Source organism: Sinohyriopsis cumingii, chromosome 3 (genome assembly GCF_028554795.1).
Source record: "Sinohyriopsis cumingii isolate HCF-2022 chromosome 3, ASM2855479v2, whole genome shotgun sequence".
NCBI lineage: Eukaryota > Metazoa > Mollusca > Bivalvia > Unionida > Unionidae > Sinohyriopsis > Sinohyriopsis cumingii.
Genome location: NC_142963.1, coordinates 145,592,429 through 145,617,666, shown reverse-complemented (window position 1 = coordinate 145,617,666; position 25,238 = coordinate 145,592,429). Strand labels below are relative to the sequence as shown.

Here is a 25,238-nt window from a genome sequence, read left to right as displayed (position 1 = left end):
ATTGTTGATGCTTTATTAGTCACTTCATAATTAGCTTTAGATTAATTTGGCTAAATTAAGAAACTGTCATTGTGACAGGTTTGCAGATAACTTAACCTGTAAATCACACTATCCATCCCTCCCTCCCTCCATCCATGCATCCATCCATCCATGCATGCATGCATGCATCCATCTATCTATCCATCCACCCATCCATCCATCATACTTCTCCAACAACTTGAGGTACTGGGGAACCATTTCTGGAGGAAATGTGTATTGGCCATCCTTTTGGTTGTTTACTCCCTTCCCTTTGAACAGAACTTTTATATCATCCTTCTTCATTGTCTGAAAGTACATAATTGATACATATGCTTTATATCATCCTTCTTCATTGTCTGAAAGTACATAATTGATACACATGCTTACAAGTCAGGTTCAACTGCAAACAACACAGCCATAACATGCCTGCAGATCAAGGTCTGTGTTGTTTGTTCAACTGAATAACAGTGAACAAACTGCAATGTGTTATGTACATTTAATTTGCATTGTTTGTTAGTGACTTTTTTTATTTTTATTTATTCGTTATATTATATATTAATGTAACATTGTATGTTGGACTTGACCGTGTCCAAAATCGAATTTATTTTCTACTTGACCTGAATTATTGATTTTGTATAATAATATAAATTCTGTGAACAACTAATACATAGCTAAAATATTATCTCTGTGTATGGGTTTAATATCAGGACAATTATTAATAGAAGTAAACATGGGTCTAGGTTATTGGGATTCCCCTACAATTTACCTGGTGTACCTGACATAGTCCATGTTATAAGTTTAGTAACAGACTTTCTAATAATAACTAACATTTTATTTTGCAAACCTTAAGAACTTTCAAAAAGGTTATTTTTCATTAGGTAATGGTTTTAATTAGAAAATATTAATTGCAACCTGAGGTCATTTGGAAGACTATATAATCTTCTTACTGGAAATATTACTCATTCTTGCTTTAAGATCTAGCCAAGTCGATTCTGTATTACTGTTGTGTCCAGAAGTTCATTTGGGCTGGAATTTATTTCTTCAAATTATTTAATTCAGTGATTATTTTCTCTGGAAATAGAGAGTACTCAAAAAAATAATAGTCTTGGACAAAGACATTCACTGAGATTTATAGAGAATTCAAACTTGGAATTATATTACTGTGTTTGGAAAAAAGACTGTTGGTACAACAATAAAATACGGGCCACCTTGGTACATCACCTTCAGCACCAGATTAAATTTGGATTTCTACTTAAGTTTATTCAGAACTTTAATTTTTAGGACTTGTGTCTGTAATTCTAGGATTATTTTGGGATTTAATTTGCAATACCATAAGTTTTCTTTTTTCATGTTCACTTTGTATTCTACAGAAATAAATTATTTGTTGAATTTTTTTTACAAAGCTTATTGCTTTTCACTCTTTTCTGTTACATATTAAGAGCATAGACTTGTAACAAAAGACACAGATCTGCATGCACATTATGCAGTGACAGATCTGGGTCTGTGCAGTTTGAAGTTGGACTGAGTATAGACATATTTTAGCACCCATGTTTCTGCTAATGGAAGCAATCACATAATTTTACAAAATAGTACACTTTTAAACAAAATATTTATCTTACCAATTAAATTTTTTAATTCTTTTGTCAAAGCTTGAAAATCCCTGGCACATACATATGATGTTAACATTTTTCAGTCAATCAAGAACTGATATTTTAGCCTTCCAGAACAACAGCAAGAGAAACAACTCTCACTAATTTACCTTCATAAAAAGGGGGTCTGTTAGTGATGTTATTATGAAAGTAAAATTGTATCAGGATACATTGCCACTTTTTTATACTGTAGTGATAATATAATGATGTTTATATACTTTCAGATCAATACAATTTGTCAATCAGTGTAAGTTCAAGGTTGCAGCTCATGGAAAATTTGAGTTTTTTCCCCACTGACCTGTAGACAGTTGCTATTTGTATTAGGCAAAGATGTATCAATTAAAATGTATCCAAGATGTATCAATTAAAATGTGTCAAAGATGTATCAATTAATATATATCAAAGATGTATCAAATGAAATGTATCAAAATATATCAATTACAATGTACCAAAGTGGCATCAAGTAAAATTTATCAAAGATGTATCAATTAAAATGTACTAATGCTTTGGACAAAGCTGATCATGGTAAAGAGATGAGATGGCAGGAAAGAAGTTTGGTTGATATTGTTATTTCAGATCTCAAAGTAAAGATTTCACCTGCATCACAGTTAAGTGTAGATGGATTTATGTGGTGGGGTATGGGGATTGGTTGGATGGCTGATGTTTGTAGATTATTCCCAAAGAATTCCAGTGGTGTTCCAAATAAATTCCAATTTTGTATGTACTGATGTACTAATAGCTTGAAATGGTGTCAATGTGCTAACAGTCTTGATGTATCATAATGATATAATATAAAATGTCTCTAAATAAATTCACAATAATTCCAAAATATTGATTGAGTCATAAAGTCAGAGAGCACTTTGTAATTCCAATTAATAATTTAAATAAATAAAACCTCTCGAATGAACACTGAACACAACTAAAAAAATGATTCCATTAGTCATTAGTTGAAGTAGGAATAACAATTTTCTGTTCACTTCTCCCTTATATAAAAACCTAAGACACAATATGAGAACCAGGATGAGGGTCAGAAGTTCATTTCTGGAACATTATAAGTTGTAAATAAGATCTGGCCTAGTACTAAAAACTTTAGTAAAGAACATGGCAAACAAGAGGTAGACCAGGAGTTCCTGAGTGGAAAACCAATGTCCTTAACTCAGATCCAAGTAAACTTTTTTACCTATAAATGATAATAATATTAATTATAATCTACAATAATAGACAAAAACTTATCTATGTAATATGCTGTTTACAAAAAAAAAGACATTAGTCAGGTAGGCCCAAATTCCTACCCTCAATTATGGACAAAGGTCAATCAGACAATACAACTTAAATATACATAATATATGATCATGGACAAAAGCCAACACAATACAAATTAAATATACATAACAGATGGGTGCATTGTTTCAAGATCCAAATAGCTGAAAATACTATGTTCTGAGTAATATTTAGGTGATTTACAGCTTTCAGCTGTTGTGCTCCGATCATGACAACAACAAAAAAAAATATTACCCAGGATGTCAGAAATAAGCACAGCATATATTGATAACATTTTCCTGCCAAAATAACCTTCATATTGAGTAGCAAAGGCATAATATAGGATCAAATTTTGATTGTAAATTGTCCATTTGTGCATATCATGTACATGTGTAATTGCCATTCTAAAAAAATACTAATTTTAATTTACATTTATGTTATGTTGCCAGGTTCAGGATTCAAAGAAACAGCAAATGTTTTAGTAAATTATGTTTCTTGTAGAATAATTACCTGATCACATTAATTTTAGGAACATAAGCGCTACTACCTCCCAAATCCAGCCTTGTCAAAGACAAAAATTAATCTGGCATGTGATCAGGTACATATTCTATAAGAAACATAATTTACTAAAAAAAATTGTTTTCTCCTTCGAATATATAACACAAATCATATTAATGTTTGGAGAATAGGTAACAGGTGGACAGAATATTAAGCATCCAGCCGATTCTCCAGGTAACCTCTGAGAGGAGAATACCGAGTTCCCCATATGAAGGTATATGAAGCACAACTGGAGGCAACTTGGATTATATCTAGAAAGAATAAATAATGAGATCTTCATACACATTGGGTGAATCCAGTGAAAGCTGTGCAGGGTGTTGGTCTGGAGGTTGTGCTGATGTCAAATGGGTCTGGCAGCTACTCGTGCAACTGGGACTTGGTGTACCAGATCCACAGTGTGTTGTGAAGCCAATGTCTCATAGATAAAAACTTGAGAAGGTTGATTGTGCATGCCAATCATCTTGACAAAATCATTACGATCACGGCAAGACTTGAAGAGATTGCTTCTGTTATGTGAGCAGATATCTTCATGAGACAACTCTGTCCTGGTGATAAGTTAGAGTATGTCGTATGTATTTATCCACTTCAGCCATGATAAGAGGGTTTGAGGGGTTATCCTTTCTCCCAGGTTTAACTGTTTAACTTGAAAAAGTGTCTTTCAGCCCAAACAGCAACAAAACCAAGTTGCGTCATTAGGACCGCCAAGCCATCTGACTGAAACTGAAGGTAGGTGGAGTCAACCAAGAAGGTGTATAATTCACTTACTCTAATGCTAATATGAAACATGTTTTGTAAGAAAGGAGCTTCGGGAAGGTCCTGGATAAAGGCTTAGACTTGTTTGAATTCAGCCAAGTCAGAACCCAGGAAAGATTCCACATAGGAAACAAAAATGAGTGACTTAGGCCTATGAAAGTCAAAATTGGATAACAAATTAGAGAGGTCTTTGCTACAGCCAAGATCTTTACTGCCATGATGATGAAACCTGTCTGATATCATAGAACAGTAGACCTTAATAACAACTGGAGCCAGCTTTTTCCCTTCAAACATCCAAAGAAAAAAGTTACTTGTGGGACAGAGGCACTCAAAGGGATGATTTTTTTGATTTTACACCAGTCCCTGAAAACGTTCCACTTCCCTTTGTAGGCCTTTAAAGTAGAGGGCCTTCTAGTTCATGCAATTCTTTCCACCACTTAAGGATTCAACTGATTTGCTGCAAGGCTGTCCTGACAAGAGCCAAGCATTCTGGGGAAGGATGGAATACGTGAGTCCGAGGCTGTTTGAGAAAATCTGGCCTGGCTGGGATCTTCTTGAGTAGATCGATCATTAGATCAAGTAAACTGTTGATCCAGGATTTGTCCCTGTGAAGATTGGCAATCAGAATCATTTGCACTGCTGGACCCTCAATTTCTGTATGATCTTTAGAACTAAAATGGGGGTAGGCAAAGGCCAAATGGCTCAGAGAAAGGGCATTGATGGACCATGCCTTGATATCAGGCACCAGTGAAACAAAGGTGAGCAGATAGTGGTTCCACCTGGTAAATGATCTATCAATGGATGACCCTCCAACAACAACCGCCAAATCTAATGAGGAATCTGTCCTGACCTTGACAGAGAATGGCCAAGAAAATGAGTCTGCCAGAATATGTCTGATCTGGATTTTGATACACTGCATTGTGTGCACCAACGGAAAAATTCCCAGAATGCAAAGCTGTGGTGAGCTGGTATTGCCGGTTTGAGATACATTACCACCACCACCACGTTTTCTCGAATGATTAGCATGACTTTGTTCTGAAAAGTTTGAAAAACTTTGATGATAGCGTTCATCTCCAAGAGATTGACATGGAGACCTATGTCTTCAGACTCCACTGCTGCTGACAGTGTCAAAGTATGAATAGATGGGCCCCCCAAACCCATGAGCTTGAGTTGGGGCATGATGATCTAGTGGTGGATGTTTGAGAGGTATTTCTGCAGTGAGCCAGCCATCATGTACCACTGGACCAAGAATGATAAATCTTGCTTCTTATGCTGATCTGGTAATCAAGCAACACTGAAAAAAGATGCCACTGAGTGAGCATTTGGCCATCTGCAGAGGGTGCACGTATAGACAACCCAGCGGTATAAGATCCGATGTAGCACTGAATAATCCGAGGAGTTTCAGAAACTAAGTGGCTGTTATCTATTACTTGATGGATATGGACTCTGCAAGGTTGACAATCCAGACCACTTGAGGGTGGGGAAGATGTACCAAGTTCAAGTGTGTGAGAAATTCCATACCCAGATGGATGAACCGTTTAAATGGATAAAGGTTGGACCTTTCCCAATTGATCAGAAAAACTGGATGACTTAAAAATTAAATGCAATGGTTCTTTCCTTCGACTTGAATAGAGGTTGCAATATGTTTTTGGAGAATATTGTCCAAACACGCTTCCCTGGAGGCTGATGCTCTCATATGGAACAGGGAGACAATGGAGCTGAGTAGGTTTGTAAAGGTCCAAGGACTTATGTTTAAAGTCGAAAGGGAGAGTGTGAAATTGATATCAAGTCCCTCTGTACACAAACCAAAGGAATTTCCATGAGGGCGGATGGGTGGCAACGTGGAAATATGCATCTGTCAGATTGAGACTGATTGCAATATCATACGGATTGATGGAGAGGCAGACTGATCTGGCTGTCTCCCTCTTGAATTTTGGTGGAAGGATAAATTGATTTAAATGACTTTTACTGATTGATGATTTGTCTGAGGTGCCACTAGTCTTCCAGGCTAGAAAAAGCAAGGATTAAAATCCTGCTGATTGTGGATTTAAAACAATCTCCACTGCCTGCTCATGTAAAGTTAGGCACCCAGTAAATACATCATGTCCATTTCTTCATGAACTACTTTTGGAAAATTAGGCACGGAGTGAAACACTGTTACTAGAATTACGTGTCATTCAAACATGTATGTTATTGGTGCTTCCCTGATTTGATCCCCATCCTGAAGTTTAAGTCTTTTGGGTAAGTCCCTGATGCAGAAGACTGCCCTGGGGCAAATGTCAGTTAATTATGTGCATTTGTATATTATGCATTGTTATAGAGTGGGGATCACAATATTTTCTAAGCTATGACAATGGGGCAAAGTTCCTTGGTGGGTAAGGATGGACCCTGGGGTAAATGTCAGATATATGCATAACTTGGTCATTTCATGCCCAGCAGGTGCATATATGGATACTAAATTGAGACCTCAGTAGTTTCCAGTCCCTTGAAAAAAGGGGGGGGGGGGCACCCTGGGTCATGACCTCGAGGTCCTGGGAGTTCTCAAACATTTGAGGCACACAACAACATGAGTCATTTGAAATTATTGTAACACCTTCTCTAACCCCTAATCTCAACCTGATGGATAAAATCAAAATTCCACAAATGTTGGTGCACTCCACACCCATATGATCATTACTGACCCAAGATTACGTGTCTAGCTTTATCAGTGTAGGAAGTGTTCGCAACCACACACCAAACCATATGTACATATGAATGGATGGACTTATCACAATATCCAAGCGCTTCTTTGGCAGATAGGATATAAAATTTGAAGTCAATCTTTTGCTGGAGTTTGCACTGACCCCATCTGGACTGATGAAAGGATTAATCTGATGGACAGTGATCACTTGTGCCATCATTCGGCACAGCCATCCAGGATCCAGGAAGTAGAAGTCTCGCAGCTGAAGAGCGGTATCTTCATAATGCAGCAGTACACCACACTCATGTAGGAAACTGATAGCCTACAAGAACAACATAACAAAATTAGAATGTGAACCATGAACTTTAGCACAATAATAATAATAATAATAATAATAATAATAATAAAAATAAAATAATAATAATAATATTAATAATAATGACTTTTTTTAAAGAAGAAGCTCATTTGGTCAACTGACCAATCTTCCATGAGGTCTTCTACAATGACATTAGTACAAATATATATATAATGCACAATTTTTACAAGATAAGGTGTCTTTAGACAACAAATGCAATTAAAAACTTGACAAATGATCTACTACTACAATAAAATATGCACAAGGCTTTAAGGATGAGTACATACAGGATTCATACAAATAGCGAACAATGTCATGTCTTAACATTTTCCAGAATTTGATGATACTATTCAGTCATTTTTATACCCTTTATGATCTATGCATGACACAGAGAAAATGAAAGTGTACAATCAGTCTACCTCTTGGCAAATACAAAATGGCGATACACTGTGGACATATCATGTGTCTGAAAGCAGGTAACAGGAAAATTGCAGAATACTAATTTTCCAAGTCAACAATGTTATTAAAACTGAGTTACAAGCTGAATTGAATTCATGTCGTATTTTCATTGAGACTATCTCCTTTTGGTAGCATGACAAGCTTACTCCCAACAAGAACTATTATGGGATATACTGACTACACAATTATGGGATATACTGACTACACAATTATGGAATATACTGACTACACAATTATGGGATATACTGACTACACAATTATTTGTGCTTGACTCTGTTCTGGCATATATGGATTTAGGAGAATTGGAGGAAAGATAGACAGTCCAAGCATATCAACTGGTGCATTGGAAAATAGATTTTGTACATTTTCATAAAAACAATCTTTGGGCAATTCAGACTTATACTGATTGGTTGAAGCATCCATATCATTTTAAAATTTAATAAAATGCACCTGGTTAATTTTGCCACATTGAATCTCACTGTCTGTGGGAGTTACTATATTTACCATATATACTGAGACACGATAAAATGATTATTTGTTTTCCTGTTCCAGAACTTATGGTGAATTTTTTCACCTAGGTCATATGTCCCAAGACTTAAAAAAAACTACATAAATTTGTACTGAATTTGCGCCACCCCCCTCTGCATGTTGCAATAAAATAGATAAAACGCATATTTGATAATAAAAAGAAAGAAACTAACCTTGCATTGTTATCATGTATTCATTTATTTTCATCATGAGCATTAAAGAATAAAATATATCCATGAACTCCATATATCATTATATGTAGCGCAATCTTCCATAATGTAGTGTGTATCGCTCATGTCCAATAACACATGACACATTGTTCATTGACATGAACATTGAGAAACAAATCATGTTTGTTGTACTCAAAGGTGTGAATATGTTATCTGACTGAAAACCAGATCCAACAAAACCACAAACGAGAGGGAAATAATGAACTGATTGCTTGAAGACAACTGCCATTCATGCATGACACAGAGTTAGGTGCAAAATAACCAAGATTAAATTATATCCAGGTCAACTATATGACAGAATCTCACAAATAAAAATCATTATTTGAAAATACTTGATTACAAGTGACAATCTTTTTGCAGGCATGGGTTACAAAATGTATCTGGAACTTCTAGTTGCACTACAAAATACAGAGGAAAAAACCTCATTTTTTGGACCCGTTTTTTTTTCACCCAAAATTTGCTCGTGGGTGGAATGCGCTTTTGTGTCTGGATTTTTAGACCTTTTGGCCTCAGATCTAAGACAGACCAGTCTGAACTGCACACAGACAGGTGAACCTTTGCAAAAACTAGGATAAGGCGGGCATTTGGAATAAAGAGCAGTCTCCATACATAAATGATGGGTCCATTAAGCAACAAAAAAAACAAAACAAAGAAACAGAACTCCAACTTTTACCCTTCTGCTCATGCGCAAGCAAAATAACCAACGGAAACAAGTTTCTAATACAATTAGGCATTAGTCTCATGGAAAATCTGTTGAAAGCCAATGTATTACAATGTATTCAGAAATAGCCCCCAAAATGTCTTTCCTACTCGCATTTCAGGTGAAAACGAAAAAAACCTCTGGGGCCGAATGAGTTAAAATAGCATTTCAGTTGGAGTGCATTTTCCGACATATAATTTTCAAATGATTTAAAACGTTTCTCACAACTTATGGCTCAAAAAAACAATGTGTCCCAGAACATACAGTGCACAAAATATTACTTTAAAAATTAATTTATAGTGTTCCAACATATACAGTAAAATGGTATTGTCTCTTTTGTACAAATCCTGTAATAATGCATCCTGGCTGAAACATTGTTTATATAATAATTCTTCAGGATTCACAACAATTCCTAAATTTAAAATGAAGATCTTCTAATCTACATATTGACCGACTACAATTTTGTTATTTAAAAAAATCATCACCATTGCCCTTAATTATCATTACTGTCATCACCATCATCTCCATAATAATCATCATCATCATCTTGATCATTATCACACCTGATCAAGTTCCTCTTCATCCAAGTCCAGACCAGCTGTTTGCACAATTTTCAGCAGCCGAGTCCTGCGTATGACGGGGAATGAATTGTGAGGTTTCTGAGCCTCTTCAAGCAGAAGATCTGATAATGTCTGAAACAAAATACATAAGACAGATACATAATCATGTCAGTATGTTCCTTATTCTAACAAGAATTTTATCATCAGCAACGAATTCTGCAGTTGACTATTCTAACACTAAAAGTTATGACAAGTTGGTTGAAATGACTCAAAATGAAGACATACAGAAGAAAAGCAACAGAAAAGCAAAATAATTATATGATTCCCAATGACAACAATGTTTCAAACAAATCTGTGAAAAAACCTGAATTCACATCTTTAGAAATGAATTGTGAATTCCTTATTATTCCTGGGTTAACAATTTTCAGGTTTATGTGAATAAGTTAGATCACAATGAAATAAGAACCAGTCCTCCTCCCCATTATGCAGTGATAAAGCATTCCTTGTTTATTTGTTTATTTTAATACCAAGACTATTTACAGCATTGATGAATCTATCTTAGAACTCATTTATTGAAGATTATTAACAATGAAAGTTTACTGATCACAATATTTTAGGTAAAATTTGTATAAACAAGAAAGCTCTGTGCTAATGTAATGATTATATTTGATGCTATGTAATAAATGTAAAATTACTTATGGTTTGTGTCCTTCTTTACTTCCCAAAACATGTATTATATCTGTTTATAATAATAACTAATCTAAAAAATATTTGATAATTAGACTGGGTAAAACTGTATGCAATTCCCAAAAAGTTAGAAACATGTTAGATATGTGAAAGTGTTAAGCATCTTAAAGTTCAAGATAAAAAAAATTATTCTAAGTACACTTTGTGCATCCTTTAAGCATACCTTATAAAATGTTAGTCATTATTTACCAATTAAAATGTCCAATTCATGTATAATGAATAATGTCCAATATAATGAAAGGACCATGAAAGTATCATGTTATCTACTGGCAGACACTGTTCCATACTGAATGTATCATGTTATATACTGGCAGACACTGTTCCATACTGAAAGTATCATGTTATCTACTGGCAGACACTGTTCCATACTGAAAGTATCATGTTATCTACTGGCAGACACTGTTCCATACTGAAAGTATCATGTTATCTACTGGCAGACACTGTTCCATACTGAAAGTATCATGTTATCTACTGGCAGACACTGTTCCATACTGAAAGTATCATGTTATCTACTGGCAGACACTGTTCCATACTGAAAGTATCATATTACATACTGGCAGACACTGTTCCATACTGAAAGTATCATGTTATCTAATGGCAGATACTTTTTAATTACTGAACAGATAGACTATTGTGAAATCAACTACCATATCTTATTAAAACATTAGTCATTTCATTTCCACTGTATATTTTTTATTCTGCTAATCACAAGTACTACTGACTATTCCATTCAGGAAATGGGACACAAGGGCACACAGTTGTTATAAATATACTACACAAATATAACTATTGCTCTGAATGAATAATCAGCAGGTCAGTCTGACTATCAAATCTCATTCCAGTCAGGTCCATCTGAAGTGAAGTTTTGTCACGTTTGGAGATAATCCATTTTGTGTGAATTATCTTGTTTCCAAGTGAAAAGAGAGTACCTCTCCACCACTGTCCAAATCCTTTGCCTAAGCAATCACTTGGGCCAAATATACTCATAAAAAGCATCTTCTGAGTGAACCAAAGCCTCAACCAGACACTAAGGTGGAGTGAGTCAAATGAAAGAGTTAAAAAATGTGACAATGCTTCAAGATGACACAAAGGGGTAGTAAGTAAATTATCAAGTTCACAAAGAGCCCTAATGCCTTAAGATGACACTAAGGAGCACTGAGTCAATTGCAGAGTTCACAAAGATTGAAAATGGTTCAAGATAACACTATGTGGCAGTGAGTCAGTTACTGAGTTCAGAATGAGTACTACTGCCTCAAGATGACACTCTGGGGCAGTATATCAATTAGAGTTCACAAAGAGTAATAATGCTACACAATGACAATAAGGGGCAGAGTGTCAATTACAGAGTTCATAAAAAGGTATATTGCTTCACAATGACATTGACTTAAGGAGCAGCGGGTCAATTACAGAGTTCACAAAAAGTGATAACATTGACTAAGGAGCAGTGAGTCAATACATATTTCACAAAAAGTGATAATGCTTCACAATGAAACTGAGTAAGGAGCTGTGAGTCAATTATAGAAATCACAAAAAGTGATAACATTGACTAAGGAGCACTAGTGAGTCTATACAGAGTTCACAACAGTGATATTGCTTTACAATAACATTGACTAAGGAGCAGTGAGCCTATTAGAGTTTACAAAGAGTGATATTTCTTGAAGATGACACTAACAGGGAGTGAATCAATTGCAGAGTTTACAAAGAGTGATTCAATATGACACTTAGGGGCAGTATATCAATACATGTTTACAAGTCCACCTGCTGGCAGATTAGAGTCTATGATATTTGTTTTACTGCTTACATATAACACACTGCATAGAACCGGATCTGCCAGCACACTTAATAAGTGAGCATAAATGGTGAAGCCATCAAATTACTATTAATTGATGAATGAATGACAAGAAACCTTCCTTTTGTTATTTTGTATTACTTCTGAACAGTTTGGCTTGATGTTGTACATCATAGAACCCAATGTGTGTGTGTGTGTGTGTGTGTGTGTGTGTGTGGGAGAGAGAGAGAGAAAGAGACACAGAGAGAGACACAGAGAGAGTCTAAAATTAGGAATGGATACAAATTATAAATACCAACCACATAGCTAGCAGGAATTAGTGCACCCATGACAGGAACATGCTTAATCTTGTAACTGAAATGAAAGTACACAAAAGTTTCAACTGTTTATGTGTTACAAATGATTTGAAAATGTCTAAAGAACCACATAAGCATGCTATTTTGGGGTAAAAATATTGTATTGTTTTGATGAAATTATATAAAAAAGAATACAGAATCTATCAAGATATCTAACTAATTATGAATTACATTTTTAAGTGGAGGGGTTAAAACTTTAAGGCATAAAAATACTAATCCCAACAAAATCAGACCTAGACAAGTATCTCCTGGGGATTATTCAAATCTTCTAATACGAGTTTTCATTCATCAATATTCATGCAATAATTTTCAATAAATGCTGACAATGTTCCTCAGCTTTTCTCACACTATATCAAGTAACATAGTGTAAAACTTGGTGTTATAGTTGCATTCATAATGACATCCAAGTAAAGATGCATCAATGATGAGTGACAGAGTCAGTTCTTCAACTGCGTAAAAGGTATTGAAACCACTTTGAAAAAAGTACAATAAGACAATCTGTCAACATTATAGTTCAATAGAATCCTAATTCTTGCCAGCAAACTACATGAAAATGTACTGTGTAGTCCTCTCATTAGAATGCAGTCAATAGAAGGCAGATTACAGAGCCTAATATAGAGATCAACTTATTATGAGTTAGATAAAATAGCAGTCAGAGTAAAGCACCTTATAGTGTAACCACCTTATGATCAAGTATGCAATACATTATTCCCTCATTATATTGCTAACAATGGCAGCCAGAATAAACCATCCAAATGTGAAACCACCTTTTGGTGAAGTACATAATCCAGTACTCCCTCACTGGATCACAGCACATGGAAGGCAGAGTAAACCACCTAACAATGAAACCATCATATGATGAAGTACATAATCCAGTACTCCCTCATTGGATCACAGCACATGGGAGGCAGAGTAAACCACCTAACAATGAAACGATCTTATGATGAAGTACATAATCCAGTACTCCCTCATCGGATCACAGCACATGGGAGGCAGAGTAAACCACCTAGCAATGAAACCATCTTATGATGAAGTACATAATACAGTACTCCCTCATCGGATCACAGCACATGGGAGGTAGAGTAAACCACCTAACAATGAAACTATCTTATGGTAAAGTACATAATCCAGTACTCCCTCATCGGATCACAGCACATGGAAGGTAGAGTAAACCACCTAGCAATGAAACCATCTTATGATGAAGTTTATAATACAGTACTCCCTCATCGGATCACAGCACATGGGAGGCAGAGTAAACCACCTAACAAAGAAACCATCTTATGATGAAGTACATAATACAGTACTCCCTCATTGGATGTAGCAGCACATGGGATGCAGAGTAAACCAACTAACAATGAAACCACCTTTTGGTTAAGTACGTAATCCAGTACTCCCTCACTGGATCACAGCACATGGGAGGCAGAGTAAAACACCTAACAAGGAAACCATCTTATGATGAAGTTCATAATACAGTACTCCCTCACTGGATCACAGCACATGGGAGGTAGAGTAAACCACCTAACAATGAAACTATCTTATGATAAAGTACATAATCCAGTACTCCCTCATTGGATCACAGCACATGGGAGGCAGAGTAAACCACCTAGCAATGAAACCATCTTATGATGAAGTTTATAATACAGTACTCCCTCATCGGATCACAGCACATGGGAGGCAGAGTAAACCACCTAACAATGAAACCATCTTATGATGTAGTACATAATACAGTACTCCCTCATTGGATGTAGCAGCACATGGGATGCAGAGTAAACCAACTAACAATGAAACCACCTTTTGGTTAAGTACGTAATCCAGTACTCCCTCATTGGATCACAGCACATGGGAGGCAGAGTAAAACACCTAACAATGAAACCATCTTATGATGAAGTTTATAATCCAGTACTTCCTCATCGGATCACAGCACATGGGAGGTAGAGTAAACCACCTAGCAATGAAACCATCTTATGATGAGGTACATAATACAGTACCCAGCTGTACTTTTTCCATAGTGTACTCTGGAAAGGGATAGAATAACTTGGAAGAACATAGAAATTTAAGCCTGTAAAATAGTGGAAAACTGATATACTTTGCAGAATTTATCCTACAAAGCAATATGAACAGTGTCCATGGAAAAGGCTGAACATGCCTGAAAAACTACGGACAGTTTGGACTTTTTAAAAAATATATTTCGGCATGAAAAACTCTGGAATAGAACTTAAGTCAATTTTCAAGAGTGACACTTAGTATTATTTTTATTTCTTCTGCTCAACTGATTACAGTTACCATGTAGAAAAACCTCACCAATTCTCATGAGCTTCAAATGAGAACCTGGCTAAAAATGTATGGAATATGGTAGATTTTGCAAGCTCATGTATGCAGTTTGTTAGATCTTGTCAGCCAAGGAAAAACTAACCAAATTTTCACATGTGCAGATTTTGGACTTTGATTTCAATTTCACACATGTTAAATTTGTTCTAAGTTGGATTTTCTCACGTGTGTGTTTCACATGAGCAATCTGGACTTAAAAATCTGGGCAAATGTTGGATATCTGGCATGACTTCCAGACTAATGTCAAACAGACATTTTGCTGGAATTCAATATTACTCCAAGACAAGATTCGAATGTTTAAGTGCCTCATCTGCACAGTGTATTCAATGCATCTTAAACAATTCTATCAAAAAATGAATTTTTAAACAATTTAAAATAACAAATATACAAGAAATAAGTTTGTTAACTATGCCCTCAATTAAATTAATGAAGATTATTTTTTTATTTCCATTAATTCCATTTTGTTATATTTAAAATTACCAAATTTATACATTTCTGAATGTGGTAAATAGCAAAACTTTTAATAATAATAATCTTTATTTGTAACATAGGACTTTGGCACAAATTACATGCATGTATTAAAAATAAGGTACAACCACAAAACTACGATTCTAAGATTAATTCGCTGATTCTCTCACTTTTAAAGATTGCTAGATAGTCAACAAAATTATGTAGGGTATTAAGATTGTTATTGATTATCTAGAAAAATATGAAACTTCATGTAATTTCCGTTACAGTGGAGGTATGTAGGTACTTAGGTCTTTCTCAAATTATCATACAGCAAAGTGAAACTCATCTTCTATGTCTGCACAAAAAGGCACAATCTTTCAACATAGGGAATATTTTTATACCTACCTAAATTTGCCAATATGGGAAGGCTTCCATTTCTAAACATGCATTGCAGGCTAACACTGTATGAAGAGTTCAAATAATCTATAAAGTATCGTTTCTTATCTTATTATAGAATCATAATCTTTTCACTGAATTTAAATGTGCATTTAGTTCTTGTTGAAAAATATCTTTACTGTGTTGTTTAAATATAACAAAAAAATAGTTTCTCATTGCTCACCCCCTGATTAACCCAAACTTCTCCTATTACGTATAAAAACAGTAGATTCTCAACTTTATTCACCCAACAGTCACAATGTTCGCCCTGTACCAGTTGTAGGAGAATATAGCTTTTTGGGAAGTCTGTCATCGGTCAGTTTTAATAGTTTGAACCAGTACTTAAGAATTCTTATATATCTTACTACTTCCATTGGCATTCTACCCAACTCATTATAGAGAAAAGCTTCAATATCAACTGCTTTGTAGAAAGCCCAGACTTCCAACCCATAATTAAGGATATGTGCTATTTTAGTATCAAATATTTGGAATAGAGCTTTTATAACTAGCTTATCAAATCGATTATGGCTAGTCTTCAAATTATAATGTAACTTTGCCTCCTGTGCTGCTAAGTTTTTTGACAAATATGTCATTAATTTTTAGAAGGGAATACAAAGGCAACATATCTATAATAAGACTGCCCTATCATGCAATCACCAAATTACCATCTTTCATATCTTCTCAAATATCCCCCTTTTTCAAAAGACTACAATTTTAGTTTTTTTTTCTTCAGGTTTATCTTAAATTTCCAGATGTTTCAGTAATTATTTAATTTATCTAGAATTCTTTGAAGTTGAGTAGCAACTACAGCAAAGGAAACCAAGTCATCTGTGTACAACAATGCAAATAAATTGTCAAATTCTAGTTTTACACCATTACTCTTATCACAAATGTGTTTCATGAAATTGCTATGGAATAAAGAAAATAGAATAGGTGATAAAACACAACCATGCTTTACTCCAGCTGGGCAGTTAAATATTTCTGTCAAGCCATTTGTCATTTTCACAAAAGCTTTGACATTTACATAGTTGGCATTTAGTATCATAATCATTGTACTACTAATATTTTCATTTCTTAATTTATGATAAAGCAAGCTTGTGTCAATACAATCAAATGCTTTTTCATAATCAACAAAAAGGGCATAAAACTTGTTTCCTCATTTTCTTTGATCTAGTTATCTATTCTTTCATTTAAAATAGAGGTAAATATTTTGGTGAGGACTGGTAAAAGACTAATCCCTCCATAATTTTCAATCATATTTGTATTCCTCTTTTAGTGAATGGGCGTGATAACAGCTGTAGACCAATACTTTGGTATGTATCCAAGATCAAATAATTTATTGAACATTGATACAAAGATAGGTACCGTAATATTTCTAGTTACTTTACAAAAATCACTCGAAAGGTCATCAATTCCACTGATTTCCAATCCTCATTCCAAAGAACTGACAAAATGTCAGTAAATTCTTGCCATAGTGACTTAGGTCCTTTCTGTCTTTATTTGCTCTTAGCCCCTAAATCAATGTGACTGACATATCGTATCGATGATCTTATTACTATCATGTATAATAAAATCAGGTCCTGTTGAGGTATAGGTATTGAAATCTCCACTAATAATAAACGGGTGATTTGGAAACATGACTCTATAATGTGCAGATTCATTTTCCATAACGGTAAACAAGTTTTCTTCTGCATGTATTGATGAGTGTGCAGCTAGGTCACATATATACAGGTAAAACCCGTTATAACATGATGCTTGGGGGTCCAAAGAATAACATCGTGATATAAGTGGGATTGTGTTAACAAATTTTTCGAAAAACTTCCCCATAGAAAATGTGCATTGAAATTTCAATGTCATCAGTTTTAACTAGCCTCTTGATCATATATTGTTTGTTTTGTTTGCTGGGTTTCATCGGACATCAAATATACCGGTACTCATTAACAAATATAACACTACAATATGTTTTAGAAAATTTAGGATGTTAAGGCAACATTAAATGCAGTGCTGGGATTAAAAATCTGCTAGAGATACAAATAATCAGCTTTTCTGAGAGCATGTATTTAGGTTGCTAAAAAGAAATGTCAACTTAAATGAAAAAATGGAAACCATGCTGCCATTGCGTTATAAGTAGAATTGCATTAGAACGAATTGCATTATAACGAATTGCGTTATAACGAATTTCATTATAATGGGATTTACCACAACAAAAAATAAGCCATCCTGTATAGTTTCTACACAAGGGGAGAATTTCAATGAAACAATACTTTTTTTGTTTACTCTTAAGATGATTGATATTGAAGTTATGATCATTTTACTTATACAGCAATACCACCTGAATAATGTTTTGCATTAAGATATTTATCTCTGGCACTTATGTAACATACAAAACCACTTATGTCGATTTCATTGTTGGCCTAAGTCTCAATGACAGCAAAAATCAAGTATAAAATTAATCAAATTACTACAATCTAAATTAGTCAGTTCACTAGATAGTTTTCTTGTTAAATCTGAAATATTCCAGATACAGAATTTAATTTCACCAAAGGTCTACACATTATGTATCACATGTGTAAAATGGCTCGAATCTATCACTGATATTTACTATAAAATGCTGTGCATCATTAAACACATATTCAGTTCTATACATAACCAGTCTGTCATATTTCAAGAAGGCTGCTTTACCTCACTCATCCCTTAGTGCCTGTACATAACCAGTCTGTCATATTTCAAGAAGGCTGCTTTAACTCACTCATCCCTTAGTGCCTGTACATAACCAGTCTGTCATATTTCAAGAAGGCTGCCTTAACTCACTCATCCCTTAGTGCCTGTATGAAGAAAGGCTACAGAGCTGTTTTCATGCCCGATGTACTCTTTCTGGGAAGTCTTCAGATACTCAGATATGTGGTTGAGTTACTTCTGAAACATTTTAATATTCATTGCAAGTTTCTGTTACTCATCCTTTTCTTTCTCTCCCTTCTACATGTGCTTTGTTTTGGGCAGTCTTACTAATTTCTCTGTAACTTTTTAAAACTGTTTCTTTATCTCTGAAGCAAGGAAACTTAACAATTGCTGGTTTTGGACTCTGTTTTAAATGTAACTGGTGTGCTCATTTGATCTTAATTTTCAACTCAACAATGTCCAATGTTTGTTTTATATATTATCGTTTTTCTGTGTCGTTCCACCTTTCGCTCTTGATTTCAGGAATACCATAGAAGATTAAGTTGTCTCTGCATGACTGTGCTTCTTGATTCTCAAGTTTCTTTTCGTTATCCAATAGTTTTACTTGTAGACTTAGCACTGATTCAGTGAGGTCATTCACTTTTTCTTGTAAGTTGTTGTGCGCTTTTAATTCTTCATTTGATTTTTTTTTATGTTCAATTGTATGTTCAAAGTGATCAAATCCATTGTTCAAGTGACTGACGTCAGCACGGATATCACTCATGATCTGTATAAGGTTATCTGATGTTTGCAGACTTTCAGAACTGAATGCTGAGCCTGGTTCCTCTTGCTGTGAAAATTGAGACTGGGTAAAATGCAGAGATGGTGCTCTCGCTGAATCAGTAGGCATTGCTACCAGTTGAGTTATTTCACTGACAGCCTTGTTTGATCCCGACTGAGCCATGTGTTCATATATGAAACATTTCTAGTCCATATTTCCAAATCTCTCTGTGTATCAGTGACAGATTCTCTAATACTGGCATACAAACATGTTGTACTTCTTTATGGTCTCCCCAGTCTGCTCATCCCAGGGCCTGGATTAGATTCTATTCCTTGAATAACCAGCAAAACAAAAAGCAAAAGACCAATTGATAGAGAAATATTAGCAATCATCAGCACAGAGATCATCGATCATGTCTTCACTGGCTGTGAAAAGCAGCCTATTTGGACCCTCCGAAGCACTATGTTCACTCCATGCTTAAGTCATGGTCCATGCTGTACTACTGTATGAAATGGCGTGACCTACATACATGCACACTTTCAAAATGTCTTATGCATTTAATATACGAGGTTAAAGCAAACCTTTCAAAAGTCAAAATATATGCATTTAAGGAAATTCATGATAAACATACGCTAGTAAGCATCCCTGCAAGCTGTCAAACTGTTCACATTCCAATAGAAAGAAAAAGTTACAAATGTAGTCATCGAGATCTCAGTGTGCATACTCACAGCTCACATACCAGAAGTTAATAATAATAATAATAATAATACATGTAATAACAACAACAACAATAATAAACTCCATTATTTAAAGATTTAAGATAAGTAAATAAATATGATTTTATTTCTTGTATCATGCATTTCCTTACAATATCAGTTTTTAAAAAATCAATCATTATTTGAAACAAGTCCATTCTTCTGAATCATTTTTTTTTATTATCATGTATATAATACCTATCCTGGTTATTATTACTCTAAGTGTTATTGTGAATAATGTGCAATATTATTATTTATTATTATTATTATTTATTATTATTATTGTTATAATTTATTATTATTATTATTATTATTATTATCTGCTGCCAGAAGAAAAAAATAATTATTTTCATACTAAATACAAACTTTAAAATGTATATGTATTTTTTTCTTTGCGACAAACCTACCCAATTCCACCAGCATTCAATACAAAATAAGCTTCATGAAGTTTGCTTTATACAAAGGAAACAAAATAATAAAATCATGCAAAATGAAATGTGGTTTTTCATGACAGAGGCCTAGTTTGGTATTGAGACCATAATGGTGGTTATTTCCTTCTTGAGAATTCTGAGGTATTAAAAGACAGAACTAACCACAAGAGCCACGTTTTGAGAAATTTAGCTTCATGTTTAATCTTGAACCATCACAATTTTTTAGTTCATTTATTAAGGACATTTTATTGCAAGCAAAACCAATACATGTGCACTAACTCATCCCAGAACCCTGAAAATAATTTAAAATGATGGAGTTATCATGTTGGTGAGTTAAATCAACACTGTGTTGCATTTTGTTGGTTTTCAGGACTGTAGTTTGGGGGCATCTGTATGGCCTAGAATATTCGCCCACCCACCTGTTTGTTGTACCCCTCTGCCGATTTTTAAAATGAAAAGTGTCAAAGATATAAACTAATGCACAAAACTTAGTCATTTCATTAATTGATTTATAATTTCTAACCTGACTGTCCCCCAAGAGGTCCCAACACTGTCAAATTATTGGCGTTTCAACACCAATGGTAGCTCCCTATGTAAACGAGCAAAGAGACTGTTTAGTGTCCATTTCTGATTTCTAGAATAGTTAAGTTCAGTAAAAACTGTTGTCTGTGTCCAATATTTGCAATGTCTAGTTTTAATATTTCTAAAACAAACTGAACAAATAAATAGGAGGAACTCTTGTGTAAATATGTACAACGAGAAGTAAATCCTAAATTTACTGAATTATTGATATTTTCAAAGACGGTGAACTACATCACATATGTTGCTTGAAAACAAAGTCTGGCCAAAGCATATATGGCGACCTTGTTGCTAATGAAACTCCCATTTGATGTAAAATGCCAACAAGTTGACAGTGTTTGGGACCCCCTGGCAACAATCAGGTTAGAACTTAAAAACTAATGAATAAAATCACCAAGCTTTTTGCATTTCTTTTTGGAGCTTTCACGTACGATTTAATGTCAAATGAGATGACTTTGTAATCTTGCTTCATATAATCATTGAAACAATCAGTTATTAATACTTATGCCTCCCAAGCTGCAGTTCTTAATGCACTGTTGTCAGTTATTGACAAAAGAACTTGATGAAATTAGCAAACTGCATGCAAGCTAGTTAATCTAATTTCCATTTTTCCTTGGGACTTTTTATTCTTCTCACATATCAAATTCAGCAATTGTTCAGAGGTCATTTTCATTCTTAAAGATGGCAGTCATTCTATTTCAATGGTCTTAAGGTATCAAGTGAGCAATTTAGTTGCTTTATTTGTTTAAAGATCCTAAATATGTACCAAACGTTTGACATATTTCATAGCCCTTTCAAAATGGATGATAAAACTAAAATTGAGGATCTCTTTTAAGGATGGTCATGAATAACACTTAGAGATGTTTCTATGACTTGTGATTTTCGAATGTTGGACTAACAAATGAAGTGTTTTTACCATTCAGTCATCATCTTCCAAATGAGTAAACAGCCCTATTTTTTGTTCTGGATTCATAGTATATGTTGCTGTAACCTATTTCTGTGGATGGTAACTGAATCATGCAAAAAAGCAGGGGAGGATGCAGGATTTTCCATGGTTTTCTGGTCTACCCTGGATGGTCCCTGGAATAGTAGTCCAAATACTCCAGGGTTTTCCGGGCCAATATCCCAGGGTTTTCCAGCCTATCCTAGACAGAGCCTAGAATATTAGTCCAAATGCTCCAGGGTTCTCTATGCTAGAAATTTTTGGTGTTTTCCATGCATATTTTTCCATAGTTTTCCAGTCTGGAAGGAGCCTGGAATACTATTTCAAATAATCCATGGTTTTCCATGCTAGAATTTTCCATGGTTTTTCTTGGAATACCATCTAAAATCTACAGCTGGGTACTCCCTCATTACATTCGTATCCATGGCACCACAGAGTAAACTACCTAACAGTGAATGCACCTTATGATGAAGTACAAAATGTAGTACTACCTCATTATATTGCAATCCATGGCAGCCATTGAGTAAACCACCTTACAGTGAGACCAACTTATTATGAAGTACATGATACAATATGTCCTCATTATAAGGCCCATCATTATATTGTACCTGATGTCTAACTGTCATGTAGATGAGAAGAATGTCTAACTGTCATGTAGATGAGAAGAATGTCTAACTGTCATGTAGATGAGAAGAATGTCTAACTGTCATGTAGATGAGAATGTCTGTCATGTAGATGAGAAGAATGTCTGTCATGTAGATGAGAATGTCTGTCATGTAGATGAGAAGAAATGCATCAGTTACTTACCCATCCACAGTATTCTTAATCAGATTCCTAAGTTTGTCCATCCTAGGGTTTTCTGAGGTGCAGTCTACTAGTGCTTTACCCGTTATAGACGGAAATCCTTAAAAAGACATTTTGACCTTTGGTTAATTCAATTATCCCATGTTAAGTATGACTCATACTTTCTGAAAATCAATTTATGCATCCTGCCACAGTTAAGAAACAAAATTACGTGAACGTTAGGATGATAAAATGCAGTAGTGAGGTGGGGGATTAAAAGTTGACACAATCATTTATAATTCTAATTATCAGTGTTCTACCCAAAATTGAGCAATAAACATTGTTTCTTTGGAACGCTATATGCAATGAACAAAGCTTCTATTAAACACTATATGCAATAAACAAGGATTCCATTAAACACTACATGCAATAAACAAGGATTCCATTAAACACTATATGTATAAAAAAAGAGTTCCATGGAGCACTATATGCAATAAATAAGAGTTCCATGGAACACTATATGCAAAAAGCATTGGTTCAATTAAATGCTATATACAATAAACAAGGATTCCATGAAACACTATATGCAATAAACAAGGATTCCATTAACCACTATATGCAATAAACAAGGATTCCATTAAACACTATATGCAATCAACAAGGATTCCATTACACACTATATGCTATAAACAAGGATTCCATTAACCACTATATGCAATAAACAAGGATTCCGTTAAACACTATATGCAATAAACAAGGATTCCATTAAACACTATATGCAATAAACAGGAGTTCCATGAAACACTATATGCAATAAACACAGATTCAATTAAACTCATTATGCAATAAACAAGGTTTCCATTAAACACTATATGCAATAAACAAGGATTCCATTAAACACTATATGCAATAAACAAGGGTTCCATGGAACACTATATACAACAAATGAGAGTTCCATGGAACACTATAAGCAAATAAACTAGGATTCTGTTAAACACTATATGCAATAAACAAGGATTCCATGGTACAATTTGTCTCAACTTTCTTCAGTTATTACAAGCAAATTTTACTTTCATGCCAAGTAGGCTTCTATGTATGTATTGTACTTATGTATATATATATATATATATATATATATATATATATTGTAATAAATCTGGAGTATGCACATTTGGTTATAGCGCCCCATTTTAAGGAATTCTTTGTGATTACTTGTCTGATTATTTAAGTTTGGTGCAATGGAAATGTTCCTTAGCCCAAAATAATTAGCCATTTACTAGGAGCAAATATCATGGAGTGAAGTGTTAGTGAGTTTCCATGATGCCATGGTTCACTAGTAGTGAATTCAGGTCAAAACCAAATGAGTATCCCTGGAATAAGTCCCTTTTAAAATCTAGTAGTGTACACTGGTAATGTGACTGCTGTGGCAGTATTTATAGTAGGAAAGCTGTAAATTACACAATGGAATCAACAAGAAGGGACTTATCAGATGCTGTTTATGTTGCCATGGTGGCAAATGTGATGCATTTGTACTGGCAAAATGTGCCTGGAAACCGCTGACTGAATGGTCTAAGGTGGCGCAGCTAATATAGTTCCCCATGTGAGATCTGTGGTCTTGTATTGATTAGAGTAAAATTTATAATTAGAATGGACATGTCAGGCTTTCTAATTTACAACTGAAGTTACATGGATGTCTTTGGAAATTTGGGGTAAACTTATGACTTCTAGCAGGAACAGCGCCAGGGTCTGACACCGCTCAGTGAAGTAAAGACCCCTGGGTTGTAACAAGAAAAAATATCTGGTGGCAGCGATGGGATTTTTTAATAGTTCTGTGATAGTGTTGTAAGTGATTTGGTTTTATTATGTTTAATACAGACTGTTCATTCGCAATTTGAAAAGAAAGACATGTCCTATACAATTTAAAAAAATAAATATTATTAATAGAGCGTTTTTAACATTTTCATTTTGGTTTCGTGACATTTAGTCTGCAAAAGTAATATATTTATTTGCTCTTGGGAAACATATTTAATTTGAGTGCTGATGTTCAGACATTGGTGGAGCCCTGCCCAATCACTGAATAAATGTTTTACATGTCATTTTTTTGTACTTTTAATAGTAAAAAACTATTTTGCCATGAACAAGAAAAATACATAAAATAGTTTAGGAGCCATGCCATGATCATCTCGAACTCATCGATTTAAGAAGGTAACTGTGCCAACGAAGCATGTATTTTTGTGCCCGCATTTATTACCTAACCCCCTCCACACAAAAAAATTTGGTAGGGTACATGCATCATTTTCTTCAGCTACCTGACCTGGTTGCTTAAAACACAGTTAGGTCTATAACACGGCCAGGTTATAATGGCTCCCAACTACCATTTTATAGCTGGGTCACACTGTATATCTATATAATACATTGGTGGGGAGGCAATACAACTAATTTTTGATGATGTA

At 34.6% G+C, this 25,238-nt stretch overlaps 1 protein-coding gene across 6 annotated transcripts in view; it reads right to left on the bottom strand.

Annotated features, from left to right (window-relative positions):
* The window catches only part of LOC149804074 (leucine-rich repeat serine/threonine-protein kinase 2-like), a 327,016-nt gene that overhangs the window by 87,519 nt on the left and 214,259 nt on the right, over window positions 1–25,238 (bottom strand). For all 6 annotated transcript variants that reach the window (XM_089953980.1, XM_089953981.1, XM_089953986.1 and 3 more), the window contains 5 exons: window positions 22,810–22,906; window positions 12,586–12,640; window positions 9,754–9,882; window positions 7,082–7,240; window positions 206–324 (listed from right to left, as the gene is read on the bottom strand). In XM_089953980.1, coding sequence (XP_089810106.1) covers window positions 206–324; window positions 7,082–7,240; window positions 9,754–9,882; window positions 12,586–12,640; window positions 22,810–22,906 — 559 coding nt within the window. The remainder of the gene's footprint in view (window positions 1–205; window positions 325–7,081; window positions 7,241–9,753; window positions 9,883–12,585; window positions 12,641–22,809; window positions 22,907–25,238) is intronic.